Source organism: Lissotriton vulgaris, chromosome 4_1, assembly GCF_964263255.1.
Source record: "Lissotriton vulgaris chromosome 4_1, aLisVul1.2, whole genome shotgun sequence".
NCBI classification, from domain to species: Eukaryota; Metazoa; Chordata; class Amphibia; order Caudata; family Salamandridae; genus Lissotriton; species Lissotriton vulgaris.
In genome coordinates, this window is record NC_141691.1 from 1947654378 (window position 1) to 1947680237 (window position 25860).

The window sequence follows — 25860 nt, forward strand, 5'->3', positions numbered from 1 at the left end:
CTCGTGTCTTGGAGCTCGACGATTTCTAATCGTTAGCTTGGAGGAGAATGCTGCACAGGCTTCGCAGTCCCTGGATTCGTGTTCAGGCGATAGACAGAGGTTGCACACCTCGTGTAGGTCCTTGTGTGGGAACTTAGCACCACACGTTGGACATTTTTTGAATGGAGTCCTTTCCATGGACTCCGGGCTTGACTGCGTCGAGAAAGGCCTCCTGTTCTTCGACGTAGATCCAAGTTTTTCTCTTCGATTTTGAATTTGCAACGCGTCGGAATGGAAATGAAACGCGTTCGATAACAATACCGTCGAATTGGAAAGGGAATACGCGCCGATAAATCACTTTCTTCTGAAGTTGATCTGGAGCGTCTCGATCCTCATCCGAACCCGATGGCGGAAAAAAACAATCTAAGGATGGAGCCGATGCCCATGCGCACTACCAACTAAGGGAGGAGTCACCAAGATACAAAAGACTCTCCAAGAGAAAAACAAAGTGCAATCATCCGAGCCCAACACCAGATGGCGATCTATTCATAATGTACCATCTGCAGCCCATATGCCTCGAACCAGATATTACCAAAGTCTCTGTGCCCCCAACCTCTTCTCTTATTGCCCCTTCATTCAAAGGACCCAACAGCCCAGCGTCTTCCATATTGCACAGATTTTCCAAAGGTCCATATCGGTTTTTTAAAGGCACTGTATTAACACTTCCCTCTATTTGTGTAGTGGAGCTCATAGCTAGATCTCGGACTTTAAAGTAGGATTTAAGCGAGGGAGTATTCTTCACCACTTGTTTATCTATATTAACTCCTTTAGATTTTTTTACTGAAGTTGCCCCTTTGTTTTTCCTTTTGCAAGGGATTAATGGCATAGGTCTCTCTCTCTCTCTTAAAATTCCAGGGCTCCTCCCTCCTTCAGTTCTTGCCTTGATCTCAGCTGGTATCTATTCCTTCTTGGGGGGGGGAGTAGTTCTTTTTCTCACTGTACTCAGTCTTATGTCTACAGCACCAGGCTTGGTTACTGCAGTTACTACTGCTGCTGCTTTTACTAAGACTACAGGCTCTGCTACTTCCTGCACCTGCTCTGATACCACGTCTAAGCCTAGAGAGTCTTCCACAATTTTTGGAGTCTCTTTCCGGGGATTATTCTTGGCTGGGACCTTTATTGATATCTGCTCCATAAAACCCTGCCTCCTAAACAAAAACGGGGGATTTATTAATAAACCCCCCTTTTCTCCCCACCGTACCGCAAGATAATTGTATAACTCGCCGGGTGAAACATTCCGGGGTTCTTTACACGCTGGCCCTCTAAGCTGGAGCTGGGATATAGCAGAGCGTGATCTGCTCCATAGACACCGCCGGCGCTCTCCCGGAGTTGATGATGCCTCCCACGTCATGCAGGTCTGGGCGAGCGCAGGTCCTAGCGCCGGCTGCTATGGTCCTCACGTAACCGGCTGACCGGCCGTTAACCTCGCGAAAGAAAGGGGAGCCGGCTTAGCCTAACCAGTAATAATTTCCAGGGTATAAAACATCTGCCTCTTACCTTGACATAGGGAACTTGGAACTTGAAACCTCTCGCTGAAAAACCGACCTTAAGCCTTAGTCATTGGGAAACTCCTCGGTGCTGCCGCGACCGGCTCTTAGCCCGCCGCCATGTTCCTCGAGCTCGATTGTTATTAATGGAAAGGATATCAGCTCTGCCCCTTCTTCTTTGCTGACTATGCCCTTGACTCTGTTTCTAATGCTTTGCCAGTAAATGAGTAGCATAGATGAATTGTTTGCACAATCCACCAGCCTATGGTCTCTTTCCTCTGACCTGTGATGCATGAGCAGCAACAAAGTGTCGACAATTCCTCCCTGACTTTGGGCATTACAAGTAACACATGATATTGTTCTCTAATCTTTTACGGCTGGTGTGGTTGGATGCCGACAGAGAGACGGTGGTAACTGGACTGTTTTATTGCTATGAAAATGAGATATGAGTTGTACCAAAGATCAGAGTTGGTGCTATCTGGCCTCAAACAAATGCTGCACAGCACACAGCGCCCCACAGGATAGAGTTGGGGTCCCTTTGGCAAGCAAAAATGACTTTTGCTACACTACATTTCATCATGTAGTGTGAGATCCTTGATAATCTTTTTTTAAATATTTATATTCAACCAAATGCGGCAGCATTTGAGGAAGGGCTTTCTGCTCTAGAAGATCTCACTAATTTAAAATCTAGATATCCAAAAAATTTGACACTGCGGACTATAAAGTTAGTGACCAGCAATGGAGGTTGTGCTTCAAGACCCACTTGTTACTTTAAATATTTAAACATTAACTTTTAATATTACTTACCCCTCCTAGAATATGAACTTGTATTTTGAAAGAAAATGTTACAGCCATGTTTGAAATCAAACTTAATGAGAACTTACTACACCCTTTTTATAGCCAGGGCTTGGAATGGTATAGTCATCTGACTGAAATGCTTATGGCCTGGTTAAAGTGAAATCCATCTTATAATAAAGATTATATTTCTATCCAACCAAAGACTAAATCAGGTTGGTTAAATATGCACTGCCATAGGTTAAAACTAAAAACTCAGTTCAATGCAAAGTGCAGACATTTTATTAAAAAAGAATGTACACACTTTAATCAATTTTAAAATAATACGAAATGTATACTGTAACTTGGTTTTTAAGAGACAAGAGGAGTAATGTCAGAAATGTAAGGGAGGATATGTTAACTGTAATCTCTCAAAGCAATTCCAAATGCTTTTGGCAACTGGCAAATCTTGAAATAAAGGTAGACCCTAAGACTTTAGAATGCACGGTTCCCAAAGATGTGACATAACTCCTATATTGTTATTTATGTAAAACATCGAATTGGTGTTGTCTATTTGAATATGCACCATTCTGCTTTGTTTTTGACTTGCAAAGGTTTATACATATTAAGTGGCAGAAAGTTGACATATTTATCCACATTGTCAACTGTCCATTAACCCCTCAGTTGAAGACTACCCAGAGGTTGCCATTGTCAGGACAGGTAGCTTCAAATGTCTTCCTTTTGTCACACTGTGGCATGTCCACAACTTTATTTATTTTTGTGCTCTGCTGGTGATATCCACTAGATCTTCGCAGACCACAAATGTCTAAGACCATTGACTCAAGCAATTCTTGTACATGTCATATGTGGTATCAAATGAATAAATTACACTATCATACCCTAAAAATTCATCATAGTTCTCACTGTCAGAGACTGTGATGTATGGCAAATGAGAACATGTTCTTCTAATGCCAGGACTCACTTGGATGTCTGTACTGACCTGCCTGTGCATATGTTCAGTTCTTCTCCGAAGAACATTGTCTTTTGCAATGGTTTTTCACATTTGAGTAAAACCTAATTGTTGTAAGTCTTATGACTTGATTTATAATATACTAGCATTGTTGAAACAAGTTTCCCTCCACCAGCCAGTCTAGGTACATCCAAAAGTGTATGGGTTATTGCCTTAAATGCATGGACACCAACACCCGGCCTTATGTAAACATTCTTGGCGCTGACTTGATCCCGATCTGAGAAAATGTACCCCCTATAAGTACTTGATAGTTCCAAGAGTAAGGCGGAAGAAAAACCCAAGGAACCAAAAGAACTCCTACACAACCTGTATTACTTCTTTGGGGGCCCGCCTGGGCTGCATGGGCTGCCCATTACTCAATTATTATCACATTGAGTAATGGTCAGCCCATGGAGCCTCAGCAGGCCCACATAGAAGAAATACAGGACGCGTAGGAGTTCTTTTGGTTCATTAAGTTGACCCCAAATGGTAACAATGTGAATGGATAATGAATGACCCCTTTACAAACTAGCGACATTTTCAATAGTTTTGGTGCATGGGAATATGAAAATAGGCACTCTTCGATGTCTATGGTTTCAGTTTCAGGAAAATCGCTTGCTCCAGTAGGGGGAATAACATCTTGGCATAGTCCCATTGCAAATATTTGTGTCTTGACAAACTAATTAGAAAATCAAATTTTAGAACTAAATGTAAAATTGACTCTGGTTTAAGTATCAGAAAGTACAGAGTAAACCCATGATTTCCTGCCTCGGAGGGTACTCTAGTGCTTTCTATAGTTGACAGCATGTTTTTGTCTTACTGATTTTTCTGCAGTCATCCTACTGGACTCGAGGCTCCTTAGCATCACCCGTGTATTGCCCTATTCCATGAACAGATTCTGGTGCATATGTGGCTGTCCTGCCTGTGTCTTCCACATTATTCAGATCTGTCTCCTCTCTAGGTTCTTTTATGTCCAGTATTAACCTGTATTTTTTATAACATTAAATTTTCATCAAGAGGCTTTCTTTTGTAAAACAGATATTATTTTGGCTATGAGGTCTCTCGAGACCCTTCTGACTTCAGACAATGCTTGATGGTTTGTTTTTCTTACACATGGAAGATTATTTCTCCTTTTCCTTGTCTTCTGATTGTAGTAGTCTCCCCAAGTGGAGTCAGTTGGCCTTGATCTGTCCATTTTGATGTCTTTCAATTTAGACCCGGAAAGACCTTGCTTTTCTCTGCTCTTCTTGGGGTCTGGTATTTGATACTGCAGTCACGCAGTTAATCTGGGAACCCAGCAAGCTTATCGACCTTTTAGATGTTGACATAATGTTGTTTGGGTGATTCCAGTAATTCAATATTATTTATGTTGTTTCTTTTATGTGATTCCTCGAATCGTTCTCATAGCATGTCAGGACTATCTGGGCCATCATACTCAAACAAACCTATGTCTGCAATGATTGCTTGCTTAATGTGTGCCATACCATAGTGTCACAATGCTATTTCTTTTAACTTTTAAAGTTTTAAACTTATGAGAAACGCACTGCACACCATTCATATTCTATATAGTCGTTATAAGCAGCACATTTTCTGTGGCTGCTTTCATACCCTAAAACTCCAAAAACACGTTGAAGGGACACACGAAACAATGGCCCCAAAACATTTGTTCTTCAGCTTGGATCTCTTATGGATGAATACTGCATTAAAACTGAGAGCAATCAGCACAAAAGCAGCCGTTTTAGCTGCTGGCATCTTTCTCTGTAATAGTTGCAAGTGTCAGTAATTGTTGGACATGGCCCTTCTCAGGGGATTTCCATAAAACCTTTCTCTTCCTGGTTTTTGCTGATTCTCTTTCCATGGCCTTAGGACTCTGGGTGCTTTGCCACTGTAATGCAGTAGGAAAGTGCATGCACTCTTCATACACATACTAGAAGTGGTGCTTAATTTTTTTAGGAGTTGTACCTGTGAGTGCCCTGTAAATGGTACACCACATAGCTAGGGCCTGTTTTGCACTGGCTAAAGGTGGGATGCATAACCTATAGTGCCACCCACCAGAATAGCCTTTCAAACATGTATCAAGCCTGCAATGCAGGCCTGCGGGTGCACAGTTGCACCTATGCTCAGTTTGGCATTTTTAACTCATTAGCCAACCTTGAATGGGTTTTCCCCCTTTACTAGAGCACCCCTAGGGTAGGCCCTGAGGGTTGAAGAAAGTGGTAGGCGAAAGGCAGGGCAGGTACACATGAGTGTTCCCTGCCCAGGTATTGAAGAACCCCCGTATGGGGTTTCCCTAGCTAGGAGGTCAGCTCCTCTCACGGGACAACACATGGGTTATGCTGCTTCTCTTGTAGTGACCTTAGGGCTCTTGGTATTTTCCCACTGTAAATGCAGCGTGAAAGTGCACATGTCCTTCCTACACATGTTAGGAAGTGGTGCTTACCTGACGCTTTTACAAAAAGAACAATTGATGGACAGAATGCAAAACAATGTCATACATTCACCCCAGTACAGAGATCTGGGCCTTAATCCATCGTTTTTGTGCTCACCATGCCATTCCAGTTTGGACCCAGCCATATGGAAATCAGTCTTGACCCTGCACCCAATGGGAACAGTCCACCCCGAACTGCCAGGCCAGGTCCTCCCTGGACTGGAAACATGCATCCTAGGACTGGTTTTGGGCTTTCACCCCCTATCAGCCAGGATATCTTGACTCCTGTGGCCTGGAGACCACGGGACCGACGTCTGTGCATACCCATCCCACTCGGGTGACAAATGTTTTTAAACATATCTCAAGCCTGGCATTGCAGGCCTTTGTGTGCACATTTCCACATATCATGTGTTTAACACAAGTCTCCAGCCTGTCATTGCAGACCTGCTGTGTGCACTTGCATCTCTGACATTTAAGCATGTGTCAAGTTTGCCATTGCAGGTCTCTGGGTGCACAATTGCACTGATGCTCAGGTTGGCCTTCCTTTCAAAACCACTAGCCAATCCTGAGGGGACATTTCACTACAACTAGAGCATCCCTGGGGTATATCTTAAAGGGCTGAAGCAAGTGGTAGGGGAAAGGCAGGGCAGGTACACGTGCATTTCCTACCCAGGTAGGGAAGAATACCCATCCGTGTTTTCACTACCTATGAGGTGTGCTCTTCCCATAGGTTAACATGGGAGAATGGTTGAAATTACTTCAAGCTGCAATTATGGCTTAGAGTGGAGCAGCCTCATAATGTTTCCTATCATTGGATTCACAATTGAAAATTCTCTCCTTTGGTAAACAGGGATTTGTCATTAACAGCTTAGAAATTCCACTTCTAGTAAGTGGGCATTTCTCTGCTCTAAAACTCTTTGTGTGCCTTTTAGTTTGACACTAGTACACACTGGAGCATGGGAAAGCACATCTGTGCATTCCCGGAGACAGTTACAAACATTGGGCATGCAACTGGAACGACAGACCTCTGCCATTTGAGGGCCTGGTCGGAAAGATTTAAGGAAGAGGTCTTGACACCTGGACCCTGGGAGCCAGATCATGGTCCCACTAAAGATTAAGATCTGTATTCCACATCCCCATGGCAGACACAACTGAAATTTAGGCAAGACATCTGTGGTTTAAAGAGAAACCCAATGAACCTCCCCCCCCCACACTTCAAGGGCACACTACAGTCTAACTACTGGAGCCTTACTTCAGCAGGGTAGAGATACGCTTGTGGGGATGTAGGACCGCCGGAGATGCTGGATCTGAGTGGTGCACACTGCCAGATGAATCTGTTGTGCACAAGGAGGATTACTGTCAATAGGGGGGGGGGGGGCTGTGCACCCTTCATAAACTTCATAAATAGTTGCTGGCCTAGGCTGCTGTGTGGCACCCTGAAGTGTGCTCTCCAATGGCTTGTTAGCTTGCCCCCTGTACTCCTGTGGAAGTCTCAGGGAAATCAAAGACCTCCAGCGAGGGACCCACACCATCTACCTGAGACCCCTGGAGAGTGGTGCCCTCATCGTCTGCTGGATTCACACAGGTAGCACGGTGTGAGCGCGTAATTAAGTATTGTGCCTGGAAACCGGATTGCCTGGTGTGAAGCCCTAAAAGCACTGTCCGATTCTTAGGAGTGTGGCCCCTGCATCGTGGAGCCCCGATACGCATAAGTGTCTTGTTGGTGGTGAGCGGATGCACCGGTTGAGGGACCCCGCTTGGCCTGCTTCGCCGTTCATGCCACATCGCTCTCATGTGACAGGCCGACTGCAAGCTCATTGCGTGTGGTGTCCGATTAACAGGTTGCGACCCTCAGAGGTTGGGGCTTACCCGGAGCAGTGCCTTATTCAGCCTTGCGTGGCAGCACTGAATTTACGGCTGTGTGTATGACCGGAATTGTCTTGTACGAATCAGCTCAACGCGCACCAGACGTTGTGCCTCATTTCCAGGGAGGTACGGAATTGATAATGCTTTGTTGTGTGTGACCGGAATTGTCTGGTGTGACTCAGCTCAACGCACACCAGACATTGTGCCTCATTTCCAGGGAGAAGCTGAGTTTGCAACTCCGCATTGTGTGTGACCAGAACTGTCTGGTGCGACTCGTACCAATGTGTACCAGACGTTATGCCTCATTTCTAGGGAGGCGCAGAGAAGTGGATTTGTGTCCCGGATTGCCTGGGCACTACTTTGAAAGATGTGTGTCCTACAGGGGTCGCCTTCTTCCGAGATACTCCCCTGCTTCATCCTCCGTTTATCGATTGCTCTTTTTTGTGCCCTCAGTGAGGCGGACCAATTTCCCCCTCCTCATCTGGGCTGATGACTTCATGTTCCCAGGCAGTATTGCCCATATCGGTCCGGGGTGGTTAGAGAAATTTTCCCCAGGACCCAGACTAAGTGTGACTCCTGTCATGATTGACCTAGAATTAAGGGGAAGGTTTTCTTTATCTCCAGCCCGTGACTGTAGGTTTGGCAGGATTACCGGAAGGGTGCAGGATGGCTTGGGCAACAGGTTCTACAAGTGCATTATCAACTGACCTGCTGCATATCAGTATACTGCATTGGGATGCTGTGTGGGCGAGTACGCTCAATACGGACATGCCTGATATCCACAGCACCGTGTATCATTGCTGAGTGAGTGTGTGGGAGTGACTGCCTGTGATTAATTACAATTACACTGCACAGTCATGTTTGTGTAAATGTTATTTCCTTGCCAAAAGAATATTACGTTTGACATTTGTTTTGACCCATGCGGCCTTGGCCCACGGGGCAATTTAAAAGTGTTGTAATTATCTGTATGTACGTATTTCTGATATCGTTGTAAACTGCGGTGCACCCTGTAACTGTGTGGTATTGAATTAGAATAATTGCCTGGATGGGCCTCGTTCTGACAATATTTTGCACTACAGGAGGGTGCTGGGGGTCAAAGTAGTTTTTTTTCCCAAGTGTGCATATTTATTGATGTCATTTTTGACATGGCTGTGCCTAGTACTGCTAGTGATATTTCCGAATGTGAGTTATGCACAGAAATACATGATGTTCATGTTGTGTCAGTTAATGTGTGTGTTAAATACAAATTTTATTTACATACACCACGTGTGAAGTCTCTTTTGTGACGCTCGGTGTATTTATTGTGTTAGAGTGATGTGCCTATGCTTTATACATTGCCTTGTGATAAGCCTTACTGCTCAGTGCCAAACTACCCAAAGGTGAGTGCAGGTTATACAGGGAGTGTAACCACCCACCCCTGACAGTAGTGGTAGGTTCTGCATGACTAGGGCACTGCCTCAGCCAACCAGAACGCGCCAGTTCCCACAGTAGCTCTCTCGAACTTGACCTTCAACCCGAAGCTCCACGTCTAGATTTAGGTAATCTCATAGCTGGAAAATTGAGTATGACAGTTAAGTACTTGGGTACTGTGGGTTTGCTGTCAAATTTGTAGAGGTTCATGCTAGCTCCTTCTCTAGTCTACATGCAAAATAAAACTATTTAATTTCAAGATTTCCTGATCCAACCATTAGAGAACAGAATATAGCACAACATGTGAATCGACAGCACACACTGTAAAACACTTTTTAAGAAACATGGTCGAATTTGCCTCATGGTATAAAAAACTAATTATGGTTTCCGATCTCTATACTGCACTTATATCTTTATTTTGGATATTAACGTCCACCCGCTATGGGCAGTCATTGAGAACTAAACAACAGAAAACTGGGAATATGGTTTAAAGCGACACTGCACCTGCAGCAGTGATCTACTAGGAACAGATACGAATCCCAGTGGACGCAGATGCACTTTTTATCCAATGGCAATAAAATGGGTACCACTTAGTGGAATAATAGACAATTCTGTTTTTACAGCACATGTATACTCTGTTGTTTAAGCCTTATACACAAATTCAACAATTATTGAGTGGTCACACAACACCACATAGCCTTAGTTTTATGACTGGGACAACATGTGTGGATACCAATGGCAAGTCAGTCTTCACTACACAGCATAATGTACAATGATTCTGTGCTCCTGAACAGCCCAGTTAGAGACCTCCTTATTTCCATCTTGATTAAGATAAACATTTGGCCAATGCTGCTCCAAAACAATGCTAATCCCAGACAGGCCAACTGGAAAAACGTTATTTATCTGGCCTGCCTGAGTGTCAGAAAGTAGGTGTAATCAGCAGTAGAACAGTTGTTTGCCCATGATAAGTAAAGGACAGCTGATGTGACTGGTTAGCTGAAGGAAGAGGGGAGAAAATTCAGATTATTGACCACAGTTTACAGGAACACAGTGCACCTCAATTTTAGAAAATGTAATACAAGCAAGGACATGCACTTACTATGCAGTGCCTAATTTGTGAAATAATTAGTGCCGGGCACGCTGCTAAATGACATAGATGTCAAATACCAAAAGGGCGAAGTCTTGATTCCAATTCATGACTCTCTTGCACCACTCTCACACTCCGTCACTTTATCTTTCTCTTGTAGGCTCTTTTTCATTCCTGCTTTTTCCCTTTCTCATTGCTTTTCCGTCTTTCTCTTCCTCCTTTCTTCTTTTTCTGTCTTTCTTTATTTCTAATTCAAAGTCTGCTGCTGAAAATAAGTTGCAGTCCCCAAAAATAAGTGCCAGTGGCCTCTACCTAAAACCACTTGCTCAAATTAAGCACTGTTACTGTGTGAATGAATTCAAAACAGGCACAGGTCTAATGTATATATAAACTACGTTAACAACTTCCTTAAACAAATAAATGAATAAGATTTGTACCCATAATTCTGGAAGGAAATCAAGTTGTTGTTTTTTTTCCCCCCCACAGGGCCCACTGCTTGCTCTGAGCGCAACTGGCCTGATTTCAATTTTTTTTGCTCCGCCCCAACCTTCCACATGCCCCTTGTTTAGGTCCATGCCCTTCCTCACCCAGCACACCTCCAATTACTTTTAACCGAAGGTATCCCTGGTGAGGAAATGGAAGGAGCACGGGCAGGCTGGAGGAGACAGACTGCCGGAGGTCGGGGAATAACTTAACTGATATTCTGATTGTTGTCCCAGTCTCCGAGCATTCTTCTCTCTCTCCTTCAGTCTGCGCAGAAGTGTTGGGAAGGTCCTCTAACGGCAGACAGGGCCCCTCCACGAGTGCTGCTGAAGAATGCAAATCAGCAGGCAGGTGAGGAGTAAATAAACAGACATCTCTCCTGCTTGCTAACCCTCCTTTTATTGGCCCAGCGGCAAGCGCTGGACCAAAACAAGGTCAGTGGCGGCTCATCAACTAAGGTGGAGGAGCGTCACCCCACTGCTTTTCAGTAGTGCAAAAAAGGAAAAATAAAAATGATAATAACATTATGATATTATCATTGTATTTTTCCCTGCTGAGGCATGTTTGCCGGGCAGGCTCTGAGCAGAGGGAGGAGTGGGAGGACACTGTAGGCAAATATGGCGGTTTGGTCAGCATTTTTGAGCCGGCCAAACAGTCATGCGCACTTAGCATGTTCTCCACCAGGCTGTATTGCACTACCTGGGTTGAGAACATGCACAGTATACCACTCCCTGTCTGAGTGCCGAACCACGCGCTCAGACAAGTCACAACGCTGCTGACAGCAGTGTTAAGATTGGCTTAGGTGCCTAGGGGAGCCTGTGTGCTTCCTGCTTCCGTTCAAGACGGACTTTTCAGGTAAGAGACGATGGAGGAGAGACACTGTGATGGGGTGAGTTTATTTCATACACCCCCCCCCCCCCCCCCCCCCGAGGCACTGGGTGTGGCTGCATTCTTCCAGTTTCGTGGGCACTTTTATAAAAAAAGTGTCTGCATTTTACAAAACTGACAATTTAGCAGGATGTTTTGCAAATAGCTAAATTGTGAAATCTACGAGGGTCAGAGAAGTGTATTACAGATGGCACTTGAAATGCGGTGAGCGGGATACTTGCCACGTTTTGAGAGATCTCGTTTTGAGAGATCTTCCGGTCTGCCAAATTCTGAATACAGCCTAATGTTTACTCTATAATATTATTTTGATGTGCTCTCGTTGAAGGCTATATCACTATAATGGATTGACATATTAGCAGACTCCGAGCATTACAACAAACCAGCTGTTTTGTCCCGGTATCATATTTCTTCAGTAAACAAACTGTTGGGCCCCCAATTCTATAAAATATCCCCCCCCCTCTTACATGAGCACTTATGTTTCAAACCTAAGGTACAAGGGCTTGTGTTTTGACAGCAATGGCTGTGTCTAGGCTCAGGGAGGCTCTCGAAAACCCTCTCGAGCCGGTTTCCTCACTCACGGCATCCTTCTCAAGATCTAAATGCTTTTTGATTTGACAATCTGCTGGAGATGTGGATCTAAGTGCTAAATTTAGCGTCACATAAAAGAAATGCCAAGGAGAGCTCGCGCAAGGAAGTGAGCTCTGAACTGCTAGATTTAATTTGTTAGCAACCCAGGAGCAATTTAGCAGGAAGGACGAATCCCCATGTTGTTGCAGACGGTGACTCAACAAGGGAGAAGATGGGGGGGGGGGGGGGGGGGGGGGGGGGGGCCTTCACAGAACACAACGCTTTGGGGTCTGGATTGTGAGGCCTAATGTGCACTCAAATGTCACCTGTGTTCATGGACACAACGCTTGTGTATTTAGTTAATCATAAAATAGAACACACCTCAAAATGTTTCAGATTACATGGATACACTGACATCCTATCAAATGAAAAATGAAAAGGGCCAACTATAGCCTTCAATACTTTGATAGCTGAGCAGCCAGGGAAAGTCATCTGCACAGCATTTAGGGGCTAGCAGGCTTGATAATGTTATGTTATGTTACTGGGCACTTGTATAGCGCACGGCTACTCCATGGAGTGTCCCGGTGATAATGGGGATTGTCACTATATAGTGCACTTTACATTGGTGTCTCGAGGCAGTGAACAACCTGTGCTTGCACTAATCAAAAATCAGTGTGGAATTTCATGAGTGTGAGGAGGAGCCTGTCTTTAACTCCGTAATCAGCCCCCACCGGAGTCTTTTCAGTGAACTGCCTGGCCCATACTATAGAGGGTTAACTAACCCAGAGACCTCTTCCCTACAGGAGCGCCACAGCCAATGGGAGGGCGGAGCGGACGACTGGCGAGGAGAACCCGGAAGACGCGAGGAGTGGAGAGGAGGATACGAAAACCACGAGGAACACCGGCTACATCGAGGACCCGCCTGTGGACACCGAGGACACGCCTGAGGACGCCGAGGCCCCTGGAGCCGACGAAGACGAGGCTGCCGTCGGAGAGGACGAGACCTGGTCCGAGGAGTGGTGGATACCCCAGGAGGACGCCCAAGTGCCGCCATAACTCTGGAGAGTTACGGCTAGCACGGTGCATGAATTGGGCAAGGGGTTGGAGGGAGGGAGTCGGTAATTCAGGGTTGGTGTTGGGTTCAGGGTTTTCCTTTTTCTTTTCTGTTCTTGCAGGGCTGTTTCGGGCAGAGGAGCGGGGCGCATATTACTGCAGGGGAGAGCGGGGAGCAGGCATGTATATGAAGGCTGGCATGTAGTAGCGGTCTTGACTCATGTCTACGATCATGGGCTGCCAGACCAGTAACAGCGGGCAACAACCTTGGCTCTAGCGAGACAGTACTATGATTAATGGGCATTGAAGCAGTCCGTGTTATGACCCTATCTCTCCCTTTACCTGACCTACAGGCTTGTGACCTGAAGCAAGGACAAGCCAACCGACTTAACCTGCATATCTATTTAGTTGCACAGTATCATTCCTCCCCCCCCTTCACTAGTCCCCTGATCACTTCGGGATTTTTTTTCAGAACCTTGGTGACGGTAATCCTTATTAAACCGGGACGACCATACTTACCACCGGTGTCTCTTCTCTTTACACGCTACCCAGGGGAACCACCACCAACACCCACCTGGGGAGAAGAGGACGTCGCCCGAGGGAGCCCTGCCTCCAATTTGGAAGATCAACCACCAGAAGATCCCTTTCTATTTCTAACTTTGTTTTGTGTACAGACCTTTAAATAAATGTGCCAAAATAGATCCACGCATAAGACCTCCTAGCTTCTTTTTCCACCCGTCCCTCTCACAATGAGTAAGTGGGTTTTTAAATGATGATTTAAATATAGGTAGAGAGAATTCTACCCATAGCTGTACTGGCTGGGCATTCCAGAAATTAACACCGCTTGCTGATGAGGAGGGAACAAGAACGCGCTCACCAGCCCCTGTTATCTGAATACAGCTCGACGTCAATGGAGTTGTCATCTGGACGGTTTCGAAACACTCACTGCAACGCAGCAAGCTTCCTGCTACTAGTTGTCATTTAGGGAGAGGAGAAATCAATCTTTGGCAGCAGCAGATGATCCTGACCAGCACCAGCAGTACTCTTAATAATAATAATATAGTACATGGAAGCGTGCATTCTCAACATAAAAACCTGCCTCCATTCCCTTATTAGAACATCGGAATGTTGAGCGCTATATTGAAGACAATAGAGTGCTCCGGGCTTCTAATGGCCGGTAGAAACACTGAACATCAACATTCCAATGTTTATCAAAGGCTTGATGGAGCCCGAGGGGATTTGAACCCCCCCTCGGGCCCTGTGAGGCTTTTGTTTTACTAATTAGAACATTCTGCTCTGATGGGGTGGAATGTTCTAATAGCCTTAAAGCCCTCCATAGCTGGGCTATACCAACTATTAAAGGCCTGTTCCTTTGTCAGAAGCCCTTGCCTTCGGCTCAAGCGCTTAACACTGCAGCGGGCATTTAAAGGCCGGTATAGCCTGCTACTGCGGGCTATAAGACTATAATGCAGTCAAGTTGTGACGTCTCTAGTTACCAGTAATTAGGAAAGGACGTAGCTGCTCAATTGTAATAAGTTATAACAGATGTGTTGTGACATCACAATGCTTGCCTTTAGAGCCAGTAGCCAAAGTGAAAGGGAGGTCATGGAGCATCATTACAGCTGCAACTTAAACACTTTTCGTTCTTATGACCCGTATGTCTTTTTTTTAATACCGTTAAGCACAAAGGAAAGATTTGTGGAAACATGATTTTTTTGTATGTTAAAATTCATGACATGAATTCCCCAGAATTTTTCAGCATGTTACTAGTCATTCTGAGATACAGTCTTTTCAAGTGTGATTTAGATTAAACATGTACGTTTCAGCAACAAATGTTGATCTGCTCTTGGGTGTGGTTAATTTCACACTACAGATTCCGCATTTATAGTTCACGTCTGCAACTATGATTTCTCTTGCATAGGAAGGAATACTGAGGATTTAAGTGATTGACAGGATGGGTGATGGTATAGCCATGGATATAAGGAACAAAATACACTCAGTGATATGTTGCAATTTATCTCAGAGTTCCATGACCTTATAAAGGAACTCAGCTCCAGCCTTGTTCCTCTCTATGGCCAGGGAATGCCTTGGTAATATACATATCATTATAATGTATACATAATGCCCTGCAATGTTATAACTGGTAATAAAAATGATAAAAATATAAAATATATGGAGTTCATCAAAGAAACAGCATCAGCACTGAGTACTGCAGTTCTGCAGTTTCTAGGTCCATGGTTGAGGGGGTTTTCAGTGGGGCAAGAGATGGGTGTGTGGCAAGGACTAGAGAGGATGGTATTGTTTGAAAGTTAGATGGGGAGGTGGCAGCTCATACAATGTTGCTGAGTCTTGAAAGACAGGTGAAAGCCTAATGAAAACATGCACACTTTCACATTCAAGCCTAACTTCTGCAGTAAAGGATATGATCTTCCAGCGGATGTCCAGCTTGCTGTTGATCTCCAGCCCCTTGGCCATCTGCCTCTCTTCCTCCAGCTGCTTCGGGTTTGTAAACTCTGACTCCTCCCCAGTGGGCGGCTCAGGGAGAGCCTCAAAGTTGAACTTGTCTACCTGAATGGCCATGCTGCAAATAGGAGAGGAAAAAGGCTGTTTAGGATTCTCTTATACATATTTCAATGTTACTGTAAGACTTTATCATGCACTCAGAAGACTGGGCGGGTATTACAAGGACATCCGAAACAGACACAGTGGTCTCAAGGGACATTGTGGGTCTTTAGCAGGATTTCATTTTTGTGAAGATAGCACTCGAGCAGAACTCGCCTTTTATATAATTTATGTTTCACATAACCTATTGAACAGACATTCCCATTTTTACTAACTGAATGTTTATTAATGAGAAATGCATATGGATATTTTATAATGTCTTACATTTACACGGTTTGATATAATGGGTGGCGCTAGAAGATAGACCAGGCCTGGTTAAGGTGGTTTCCTGCTCTCTATGCCTAATTATGTTATGTGCATGAAAGACAGCAAAGGTGTGTCAGGGCCTAAATAATTTTGGAATAAGTATAAAGTCAGTGAGAATTAAATCTGAAAGTCATTGCATCCTTCTCCACCTATGCAAAAAAGCTGTGTCTCCTGAAACTCTGGCCTCAAATGCCATCAGAATACAACTCTATGGATTTATGTCTCCAGATAGTGGAACCCTTAAATATATGTAAAATTACATGCATACTTTGAGCACTTAAGAATGGATGTGGCATTTTTAAACTAACATTCACAAAGGCTGATTTGGCTTCTTCAAATAATGTGATGGCTCGGTACAGTGGTCACACAGTTTTGGGTGCAGGAGAAGGAAAGTTCATTTCTATTGAAGGACTTTAGAAAAACGGATCAGAAGTCACCGAGATTCACGTAGCGGATCAATCATTCACCTTTATAATCCAATCAAGGGTTTTAGGCAGCACAAATCAAGCACATTTTCAAGACCCTTCGGAGCTCTACAAGGTCTAATTCATGGCAGAGGGAAGGCAAACGGAAGTTCAAGCTGGGGGTTTTGGTGTGCAGAAATCATAACCAGCAACATTACAGTGCAGGACGAAGCAAATAATCATAAAGTGTGCACCTAATATTTAGAGCAACTGGGTTCTTTGTGCTTCTTTTGAACTGTGTTCTCTTGTCAAAAAATGAATGATCATGCTAGAATATAGCAAAACATTTTTTTGGGAGGAATTTTGCAACATTTTCCTGAAATGTTGCATTATTGCTGAAAAACAAATTATGCAAATTTAGCAACCAAAAAAAAATGTACTTTATGTATAGCAACAATTAAAAGCTTGAGTTTCTAAATATTTATACATGCATGTACATATAGGACTTTATATAATACAATTATATATCTCTATTATTTTCCATATATATATATACCTTTTTAAAGTAGTTAAGTATCTATACATTTATTATTTTACTCCCACTGTGTATATAAAAAAAGATCAACTCTCTCCAATTCACTACTGTATGCCTTAGCCTATACCTCTTTCATTACATCCTCTAACTTCACTCTCTAACTCATCCCCAAACCTCATTTTACTACAATGATCTCCCAAATAACACTTTCTAGACTCTTCCCTCCTCTTTCCTTTTCAATCTAACTAACAAACTCACATGTCCACCGCTCCAATTATCAACTTATATTTCCCTATACTAATCCACCTTGGGTTCGGGAGTAGTATGCTACTCACCAAAGCGAGCTTCAATGCTTCGTCAAGGGTGGTATTTAGAATATTAGATTTTCCAGCGGCGCCCACATCCCCACATGACCATCTTGATGTGTGGACGGTTTTCAGATATGGTCCCTTGGAGTTTCTTAACAATACAGAAGACTAACTTTGCCCTGAATACTTTTGTTCCAAATCTAAGTAGCCCTTAACAACTACAAAGGATGTAAGCTCAGAGATTTCTTAGGGTGCCGAGATTGCTCGTGAGATTTGGGGTAGATGGTAACATCAAGCAACATTGATTGATGGTATGGCGGGGCGTGGCTTGGATGCCGAGGAGGTAGGCAGCGTGAGCTCGGTGCTCCGCGCCCGATCCTGAAAAGTATCCTGAATATTTGGTCGGACCCCGACGAAACTGATATAATCCGATACTGGAAGGTGCCAGGGAGGGTCCGGCGTCGACGGCGGACGACTCGAGACCGATCCCGGCCCGGTATCTGAATCCGAAAGCCGGACTCAGGCGTGAAGTTATCGAGCTAAGATGGCGGCGTTGGCATGAGGCACGGAGACGACGGAGTCGCAGGCCCGGAGCCACTTTAAGGGCTGCTACTTTTCTCCGATAAGAGGTGTTGGCGGCTGCATCGGACCTCTCTCGGGGTTCTGGAGTGGACCATTCGAGCGACACCGGCTGTGGATGGGACCGGAACCCTTGATAGTGGCGGCGACAACGTGGCGACAACCCAGTGACGATGACCCCGGATCTCTGAGCACGACTGGCGCCAGCCGGATTAGTGGTCGGTCGAAAACCCTGATCCCGAGAGGCAGCCTTGGCCCCGGAGACTAGAGTGGTGCCCAAGGCGTGGAACGCGGCGGGCCTTTCCCACTACTGTTACGGCGGGACCTTCCTAGGGGCGAGGCCCAGCGACGTGCGAAGCGGGAGCAGAAGCAGCTTTGGAGGCCACCACTCTTTCCAGCCCAGATGGGGAAGCCGAAAGGGAAGGGGGATGGTGCGACCGACACCGAAGCCACGGAAGGAGCGGATCGAGACCAGTCGGCGCTGCAGCGTATGCAGGACCGTATCCTGGAGGCCATCGCCACCACCAAGGACGCCTTGCAGCAGGACATAGCCCAGGTGGCGACAGGCTTGGGACTCCTGAAAGCTGACCACGATAAGCTCAAGGACAGGGTGAAGTCCGTGGAAATCACGGTTCAGGAATTAGCCCCGAGCCATGCAGCGGTGAAGGCGCAGGTGGCGGATGTGATGGATCGTTTGAAGGTGCTGGAACGGAGGGCCGAGCACGCGGAAAACCGGAACAGGCGCAATAACGTACGCCTTGTAGGCCTGCCGGAAAAAATCGAAGGAGACGATATGGTGGGCTATCTCGACAACTGGTTACGGACTGAGGTGGCACCAGAGGGATTGTCCCCCTTCTTCTCCCTTGAGCGAGCACATAGGGTCCCGGCGCGTCCACCGGCCCCGGGCCTCCCGCCTCGCCCAGTGGTGTTCAAGTTGCTCCATTACAGGGACAGAGACTGGTTATTACAGAGGGCGAGGGAGGCAGGACCCTTTCAAGTGGACAACAACAGGGTCACTATGTTCCCAGACTATACGTTTGAGACACAGAGGCTCAGGGCCAATTTCCTGTCTCTTAAGCGGGAGCTCCGTGATGAGGGCATCCAGTACTCCCTGCTATTCCCGGCGAAGCTGAGAGTGGTGGTAGATGAACAGACACTCTTCTTCACATCCTCGGCGGACGCTTGGGCCTGGTGGGACACTTATAAAGCGGGAACAGATGGCGCCAAGGCCAGGGAGGAGGAGGCTAAGGTGGCACAACCGATCAGGAAATCTCAACGGATCAGGAAGAACCGTAGGAGGACCGGCAGGCCTTCGGTGTCGCAGACGGAGACGGAGAGGCAGGCGGCCCTACAGGCTGTGGCGGACGTATCCAAAACTACTAGAAGCCAATCCGGGAAGGGCACGGACTCGGAGGGCCCGGGCACGGGCTCAGAGACGGGACTTTCGGAATTTGGTGGAGCCCGTGGCCCCATCGTGACGCCGCAGACTTCAGAGGAGATACTTGAGGCGTGTTAATCTGGACTAGTGGAGCGGACTCGCTGGTTGGACACCGGGGCGCTGGGCCCATGGCTGCGGAACACTGTTACTTGAGGTTTCGGGGCGCTATGATGTGGGGATTGTGGGGTGGGGTGTGCGGGAATGATTTGCTTTTACGAACCTTTCGCATCGAACCGCGCCCTACTGGCCCTTAAGGTCATCGCAGTGGAGACTGCGAATATTACTGCCTTTCTTTGAGGGGTGGTTGGGAGTGTTGGTTTGGATGGGGGTACTTCCAGTTGCGGGGGGGCCTGTCCTGGGGGGGTGGGAATTGAGAGCAGTTGGGGTTGCTCTGGGTGTTGTTGTTGGAGGGGGGGTTTGGCTTCCTGTTTGGAGAGGGTGGGTGGGTTGGTCCGTGGTCGCGCAGCGAGTAAGGTCAATGATCTTTATTGTTCGGTCTGGTTGTGCGAAGGGGAATGGCTAGTACCGGGGCATTGAAATGTGTGTCCTGGAATGTGCGGGGTATGCAGTCAATGACACGCAGGCATAAAGTTCAGGCATACCTCAAGCGTAGGGGGGTTCACATAGCGTTCCTGCAAGAAACACATCTTAATAAGCAAGAAGGGATAGCGCTACAGAGGCGTTGGAGGGGGCAGCTGTTCAACACGACGTTCTCGGCCTTTGCAAGGGGGGGCGCTGATTTGGATACGAGCGGGGGTTCCCTTCCAGGTTACTAAAACATTGGTGGACCCTGAGGGCAGATATGTGGCGGTGGAGGGGAGGCTAAGGGGCAGGGTAGTGTCTCTCTGCAGTGTGTACGCTCCCAATGTGGATTTGCCCGCATTTTTGTCCCTACTCTCGGGTAAACTGGCGGGGCCGGTGCTCCTGGGGGGGGATTTTAATTCGGTTGAGGATGTGGTTTTGGATAGGTCCCATCCCCCACTGCGCGCGTCCCCAGCGCATAGGGTGGCCAAGCGCAGGCTAGAGTGGCAGGAGAGTTGGGCCCTCACGGATGCATGGAGAGCGTTACACCCCACTACTAGGGACTACTCCTTTCACTCGCAATTGCATGATCTACATGTTAGGCTGGACGCGTTTCTGTGTTCCTCATCTGTACTTTCTGCGGTGGGAGGGGCGGAATATTTGGCCCGGACGATGTCGGACCACAACCCTTTGTTGTTGTCCCTGAACTGGATGGTGGCCGTTAACTGCGTACCAACATGGCGCCTGCAACCTGACACCCTGGATGACTTGTTGTTCGGGGAGGCCCTTGGAGAATGCATGGAGTGTTATTTTGAGGAGAACAGTGGCTCGGCCTCCACGAGGGCGGTGGAGTGGGATGCGTTTAAGGTGGTGGTGCGAGGGCACTGTATTGGACACACGGCTGGGGCTCGCAAGACTTTGTTGGATGATTTGGATAAGGCTGAGACGCGGTTGAGGGATCTGGAGAGGGGGCGCCCGAATCACCCTGAGTTGCAGGAGGGGCTTAGTGGGGCCAGGGAGGGGCTGGCAGTGGAACTGGAACGGCTGTGCAGCTTTGATCATAAAGCGTACGTGACGAGGGCGCATGCGGAGGGCGATAAGGCGGGGTCTATGCTGGCGTGGCTCGCTAACCCAGTCAGGAGGGGTATGCCGATCATGATGATCCAAGAGACAGGGGAGGAACCCTGCCATACTCAACCCGGGATACTGAATAAGTTTCGGGCGTATTATGAGGGTCTCTATGAGAGTGGTGAAACAGGGGGGATGGATGAGCTGTGCGAGTTCCTGGACGGCCTACAACTGCCGAGGGTGGAAGACTCGGAGGCGGAGGAGCTGGGTCGGCCCATTACGCTCGGGGAGATAGGGTGCGCAGTAAAACAGATGGCTAGAAATAAGACCCCGGGCCTCGACGGACTCCCGATCGAGTTTTACAGTAAATACCTGGAGTACCTTGCTCCCTGGCTGCGAGAAGTCTATAATGAGGCACAATCGAGGGGTCGGCTCCCGGGCTCCATGTGTGAAGCCATCATGATCCCGCTCTTAAAACCGGGCAGAGAGGGGGCGGCCTTATCCTCTTACCGTCCGTTGTCCATGCTGACAACGGACTACAAGATCCTGAGTAAAATTCTTGCCAACAGACTGCTGGTGCACATGACTGGCCTTGTTCATAAGGACCAGTGCGGTTTCATCCCGACGCGCAACACCGCCCACAATATCCGCAGGCTTACGAGACTGATGGGGGAAGACTGGCCAGGCGCCGTCTCTCCATTTGTTCTCTCTATTGACATAGAGAAGGCCTTCGACAGTCTTGAATGGGGGTACTTGTATGAGGTGATGCGGCGCTTCGGGCTGGGGGACGGATACATAAACTGGACCAAGGTCCTGTACACTGACGCGGTAGCAAGAGTCCGGGTGGGCGCTCTGATCTCGAGGCAATACCCTGTCCGGCGGGGCACTAGACAGGGGTGCTCCCTATCTCCTCTCCTGTTTGCCCTGGCGATGGAACCCTTCGCTGTGGAGGCCAGGTTGGGCCGCCACTATGCCGGATTATCGTATAGGGGCAAGCCACATTTCATTTCTTTGTATGCAGATGATCTGCTGATATTTTTGGCTAACGCGGGCCCCGAGCTAGAGGGAGCAAGGCGGTTATTGGAGCGATTCGGCCGGTTATCAGGCCTGAGGGTCAACTGGCCTAAGTCCTGCTTATTCCCCCTGAGATCGGGAGAACCGTGCCCACTCACCGCGCAAGAACTCCGATGGGAACCGCGCTGTCTGCATTATCTGGGAGTCTATATTTATCACACCCCGGCAGATCTGCTGGAGGGTAACATCACCCGTTGTATTAACGCTCTGCGGGGGAGCATGGATTTCTGGTCTACACTGCCGCTATCCCTGGCTGGTAGGATCTCCCTGCTCAAGATGGTGGCCCTGCCCAGGTTGTTGTATTATTTTAGGACGCTCCCGGTGTGGGTCCCGAGTTCTATTTTTCGGCGCCTGAGATCTCTGGTCATAGCGTTCTTATGGGGTACGGGCAGGAGGCGCATAGCGCTGGATACTCTGCTACGCCCCAAGGATGAAGGAGGGTTGGCGGTGCCTGATTTTGAAGGGTATTATCTGGCTGCGCAGCTGCAGATTTTTACTCAGGAGGTCGCGAGAGTCTATAGAGGCCCTGAGGACGCGAGAGTTGAAGGTACCCCACGACACGTGCTGGCGTACATCACACTGCACCAGAGGCTCCTCGTGAGAGACCTGACGGTTGAGGAGCAGACGTTCCGACTCTGTTGGAACCGCGCACGTAAGCGAGCGGGGGTCCGCCTTATGTATGCTCCTGAAATCCCGTTGGGGATGGTCACGGCCCTTCCTCATGGAGGGGACTGGTCGTGCTTGCTGGGATGGGAGGAGGCGGGGTTACACATGCTGGGCGACTTGTATGAGGATGGGGTACTGCTGCCGTTTCAGGAATTGCAGGAGCGGTTCGACCTACCGAGGGGCGACTACTTGTTGCACGCAGCGGTCACGGGCGCCATGCAGGCTCACTGGGGGGAAGGATTGCAGGAACCGGGCACCTCCATGGCATGCCAATACACGATGATGGCAGCGGGGACCTTTAAGGCCGTCACCTGCATGTACTCCAGGATGCTGAGGGAGGCCTTACAGCCTCTGGCGGTTCTGAAGGACAAATGGGAACTGGACCTCCAATTGGAGATCCCTGACACGACCTGGGGCCAGCTGCTGAGGCGCGCACGGAAGAGCTCGAGAAACGCCAGGTTTCAGTTAATCCATTTCTACATCATTCACAGGGCGTACCTCACGCCGGGGAAAATACGACAATATTTTGGGGTGGAACACGCTGCTTGCCCCAGGTGCAATACAGTCGGGGCGGACCTGGGTCACATGTTGTGGGATTGCCCCTCTCTGGGTGACTATTGGCAGGAAATTGGGAGGGCCCTCAACAGTGCAACAGACAGGGACATCCAGTACACGAAAGCAGTGGGGGTCCTCCATTGGTTTCCGCACACGCCTAGGAATAAGACTACCAGCAAATTTATAGACTTGGGGCTCATCCTGGCTAAGCGGGAGATAACGAGAAATTGGAAATCGAGAGTGGGGCCCACGTATAAAAGATGGTTTGGGGAATGCCTGCGGTGGGCGGCGTGTGAGAGCACCTTGAGATACCAGATGGCCTGGAGAACGAATGATGAGAAGGCTCTGGAGAGGGCGACTGCGTGGGAAATGATGGTGCAGGCGCTCCGTGACACAGCTGACGAGGAGCAGGAGGGCGAGGAGGAGCTGGATATAGCTAACCCTGTCACCTTACCGGGGGACACACCTTAGCGAATGTATGTACTTCCTACACCACAACAGACGTTCTTACGGCAGTGATTTAGCATAGCGCGACCACGGGGGGGGGGAAGGAAGCTGGAATTGGCGGGCTGTTGGGGATCGAAATTATGGGGCGGGGGAGGGGCGAAAATCACAAAAAGCAACCCAGCATTACTTTGGTAATACTAGTGTCGGACGATGTAAGGTATTACAAGGACTACTAATGAACGGAGGTCGAGCTGCGCCCAAGGACGGGGCGAACCTCCCGGACAGGAGTGCAAAGGACAATGCCATGTCTTGTTTTCAGAGAACTTATACATTTGGTTATAATGTCTGTACAATTATATTGGTGATGCAATAAAAATGATGTTAAAAAAATAAATAAATTGATTGATGGTATGGCTGGCAACTCTCAGAGACACTGCTGAAGTGGTTCCATCTTGAAGTCACAGTTGGTAAGAAATCGGATCTCTGTCAACTAATCAATCTCCAGGTGTCTCTTTCATCCATTTGGAGTTAGAGACGGCTTATTGGGAGTAGGCAGGAAGGATCCGGCTCTAGCTTTTCATGACCCCACTCCCATATCCCCTATTATCGTGTTTCCTCCATCTTCCCTCCCTACCCATTTTGGGGCTTATTGACCTGTCTCCTCTATCTGGTGGAGAAGTGTTTTGCTTTCTCTTTCACAATACTAATGTTGCAGAGTGATTTATGATATTTCAATTTCAGTACATTTCTGCATATGTTACATGTTTACTTATATGGGTGCCTAGATGCTCCTTGGAGCGATTGTTGCGCGATACAAATCGGCAATTATATTACATATGAAAAATCAATAAAAGATTGATGTACAAAAATAATCTCCAGGTGCCTGGAAGAAGCTACTTGTCCGCAAGTTAACTTACTTGGGTGAGGGACTATATTAGCAAGCATTCTCCTGCCCTTAGAGCAATGCCAGGAGAGAATATTGCTCACAAGCAGCATTTTCTTACGGTTACAGCAGTTCACAGATCTCAAGGTAAGAGCACTAGTAGCGCCTTAAAGCTATGAAGTGGGGACTTTATTTCTGCCCATGAAGGTGCTTAAACGTTTTGGCTTGCTCTGTAATATTTGTTTTGAAGATAAAAATAAATGAAAATGTAAATGTTTTCTAAGCTAAATGCTCTGAATTGACACAAACCTTTATTGAGCAATATTTGAGTGTGTCATACAAGAACCACCAGGATGAATCCCGGTCTGCACACCCTCACTGCCCATGAGATTCAAGAACTATGTAGGAGCTTTTATTGTTATTAATTCAAGGTTCCTTGTCCTGAAGATGGACTCATTGACTTGACGCAACAGAGACCGAAACCCATTCTTCTTTCTTTACCTATTGTTAATTAATTTGGCTTGAGTTCTGAATCCTATGTATAGGACAGACTAATTGCTTGATTTAATAAAGATTGGCAGCTATACATTGATAACCAGGATATTTTGTATGTCCAGGGCTCGAAAATTCCACTCGACCGTTCTCATAGTTGAGCTAAATTTAACAAGGTCGAGCTGTTTTTAGGTCCTACTCGCCTTTTCTGGCGAGTAGGAAAACAAACCAACTTTTGTCCTCTATCTGTGAAAATGGAGCAAACCTGACAAGATAACAAGATTTAAAGGCATTTGTATTGCTCACAAAGTTAATGAGCAATAAAGATGCATTTAAATCTTGTTATCTTGTCACATTTGCTCCGCTTTCCGAGACGCAGGTCAAGTAGGTTGCAGTTAGGTCGAGAACATTTTTTAAGGTACTAGTCCTGCAGGACTAGTACCATTTTGGGAATTTTTGGAGCCCTGATGTCTGATATATATGTTTTCTGTTGTCGATGCATGTTTTGAATTCATTGTTGTTGTTTCTGTACCATTATCCCCATGTTATTGAAACATAAAATGTATTATCTTTTTTGATACACACGGGTGTTGCAATTGATTTGCTTATTGTGTCTTTGGAATAGTTTAGAGTTATTACATTGGGTGTCACTAGATGTCAACTTACACAAGATATAATTACTATGAACTATATTTCCTGAATGAGTCCGTTGTAGGCATCGTTACCTTTGTGACTTTTTGAAAGCCATCTTCAATAAAATATGTGGTTTTAAATTGTGAGTCCAGAGACACCAAACATCCTTTTTCTATCCACTCTCAATTGGAAGACACACTGGTACGATGTAACCAGGCAGCTCCAACTCAAACCTAT

The 25860-nt window shown here is 47.0% G+C and overlaps 1 protein-coding gene across 1 annotated transcript in view; it reads right to left on the minus strand.

Annotated features, from left to right (window-relative positions):
- Nucleotides 1-25860, minus strand: part of TRAPPC9 (trafficking protein particle complex subunit 9) — a 2581727-nt gene that overhangs the window by 802759 nt on the left and 1753108 nt on the right. The window contains exon 20 of the mRNA XM_086966259.1: nucleotides 15516-15672. Within this exon, the coding sequence (XP_086822385.1) occupies nucleotides 15516-15672 (157 nt within the window). The remainder of the gene's footprint in view (nucleotides 1-15515; nucleotides 15673-25860) is intronic.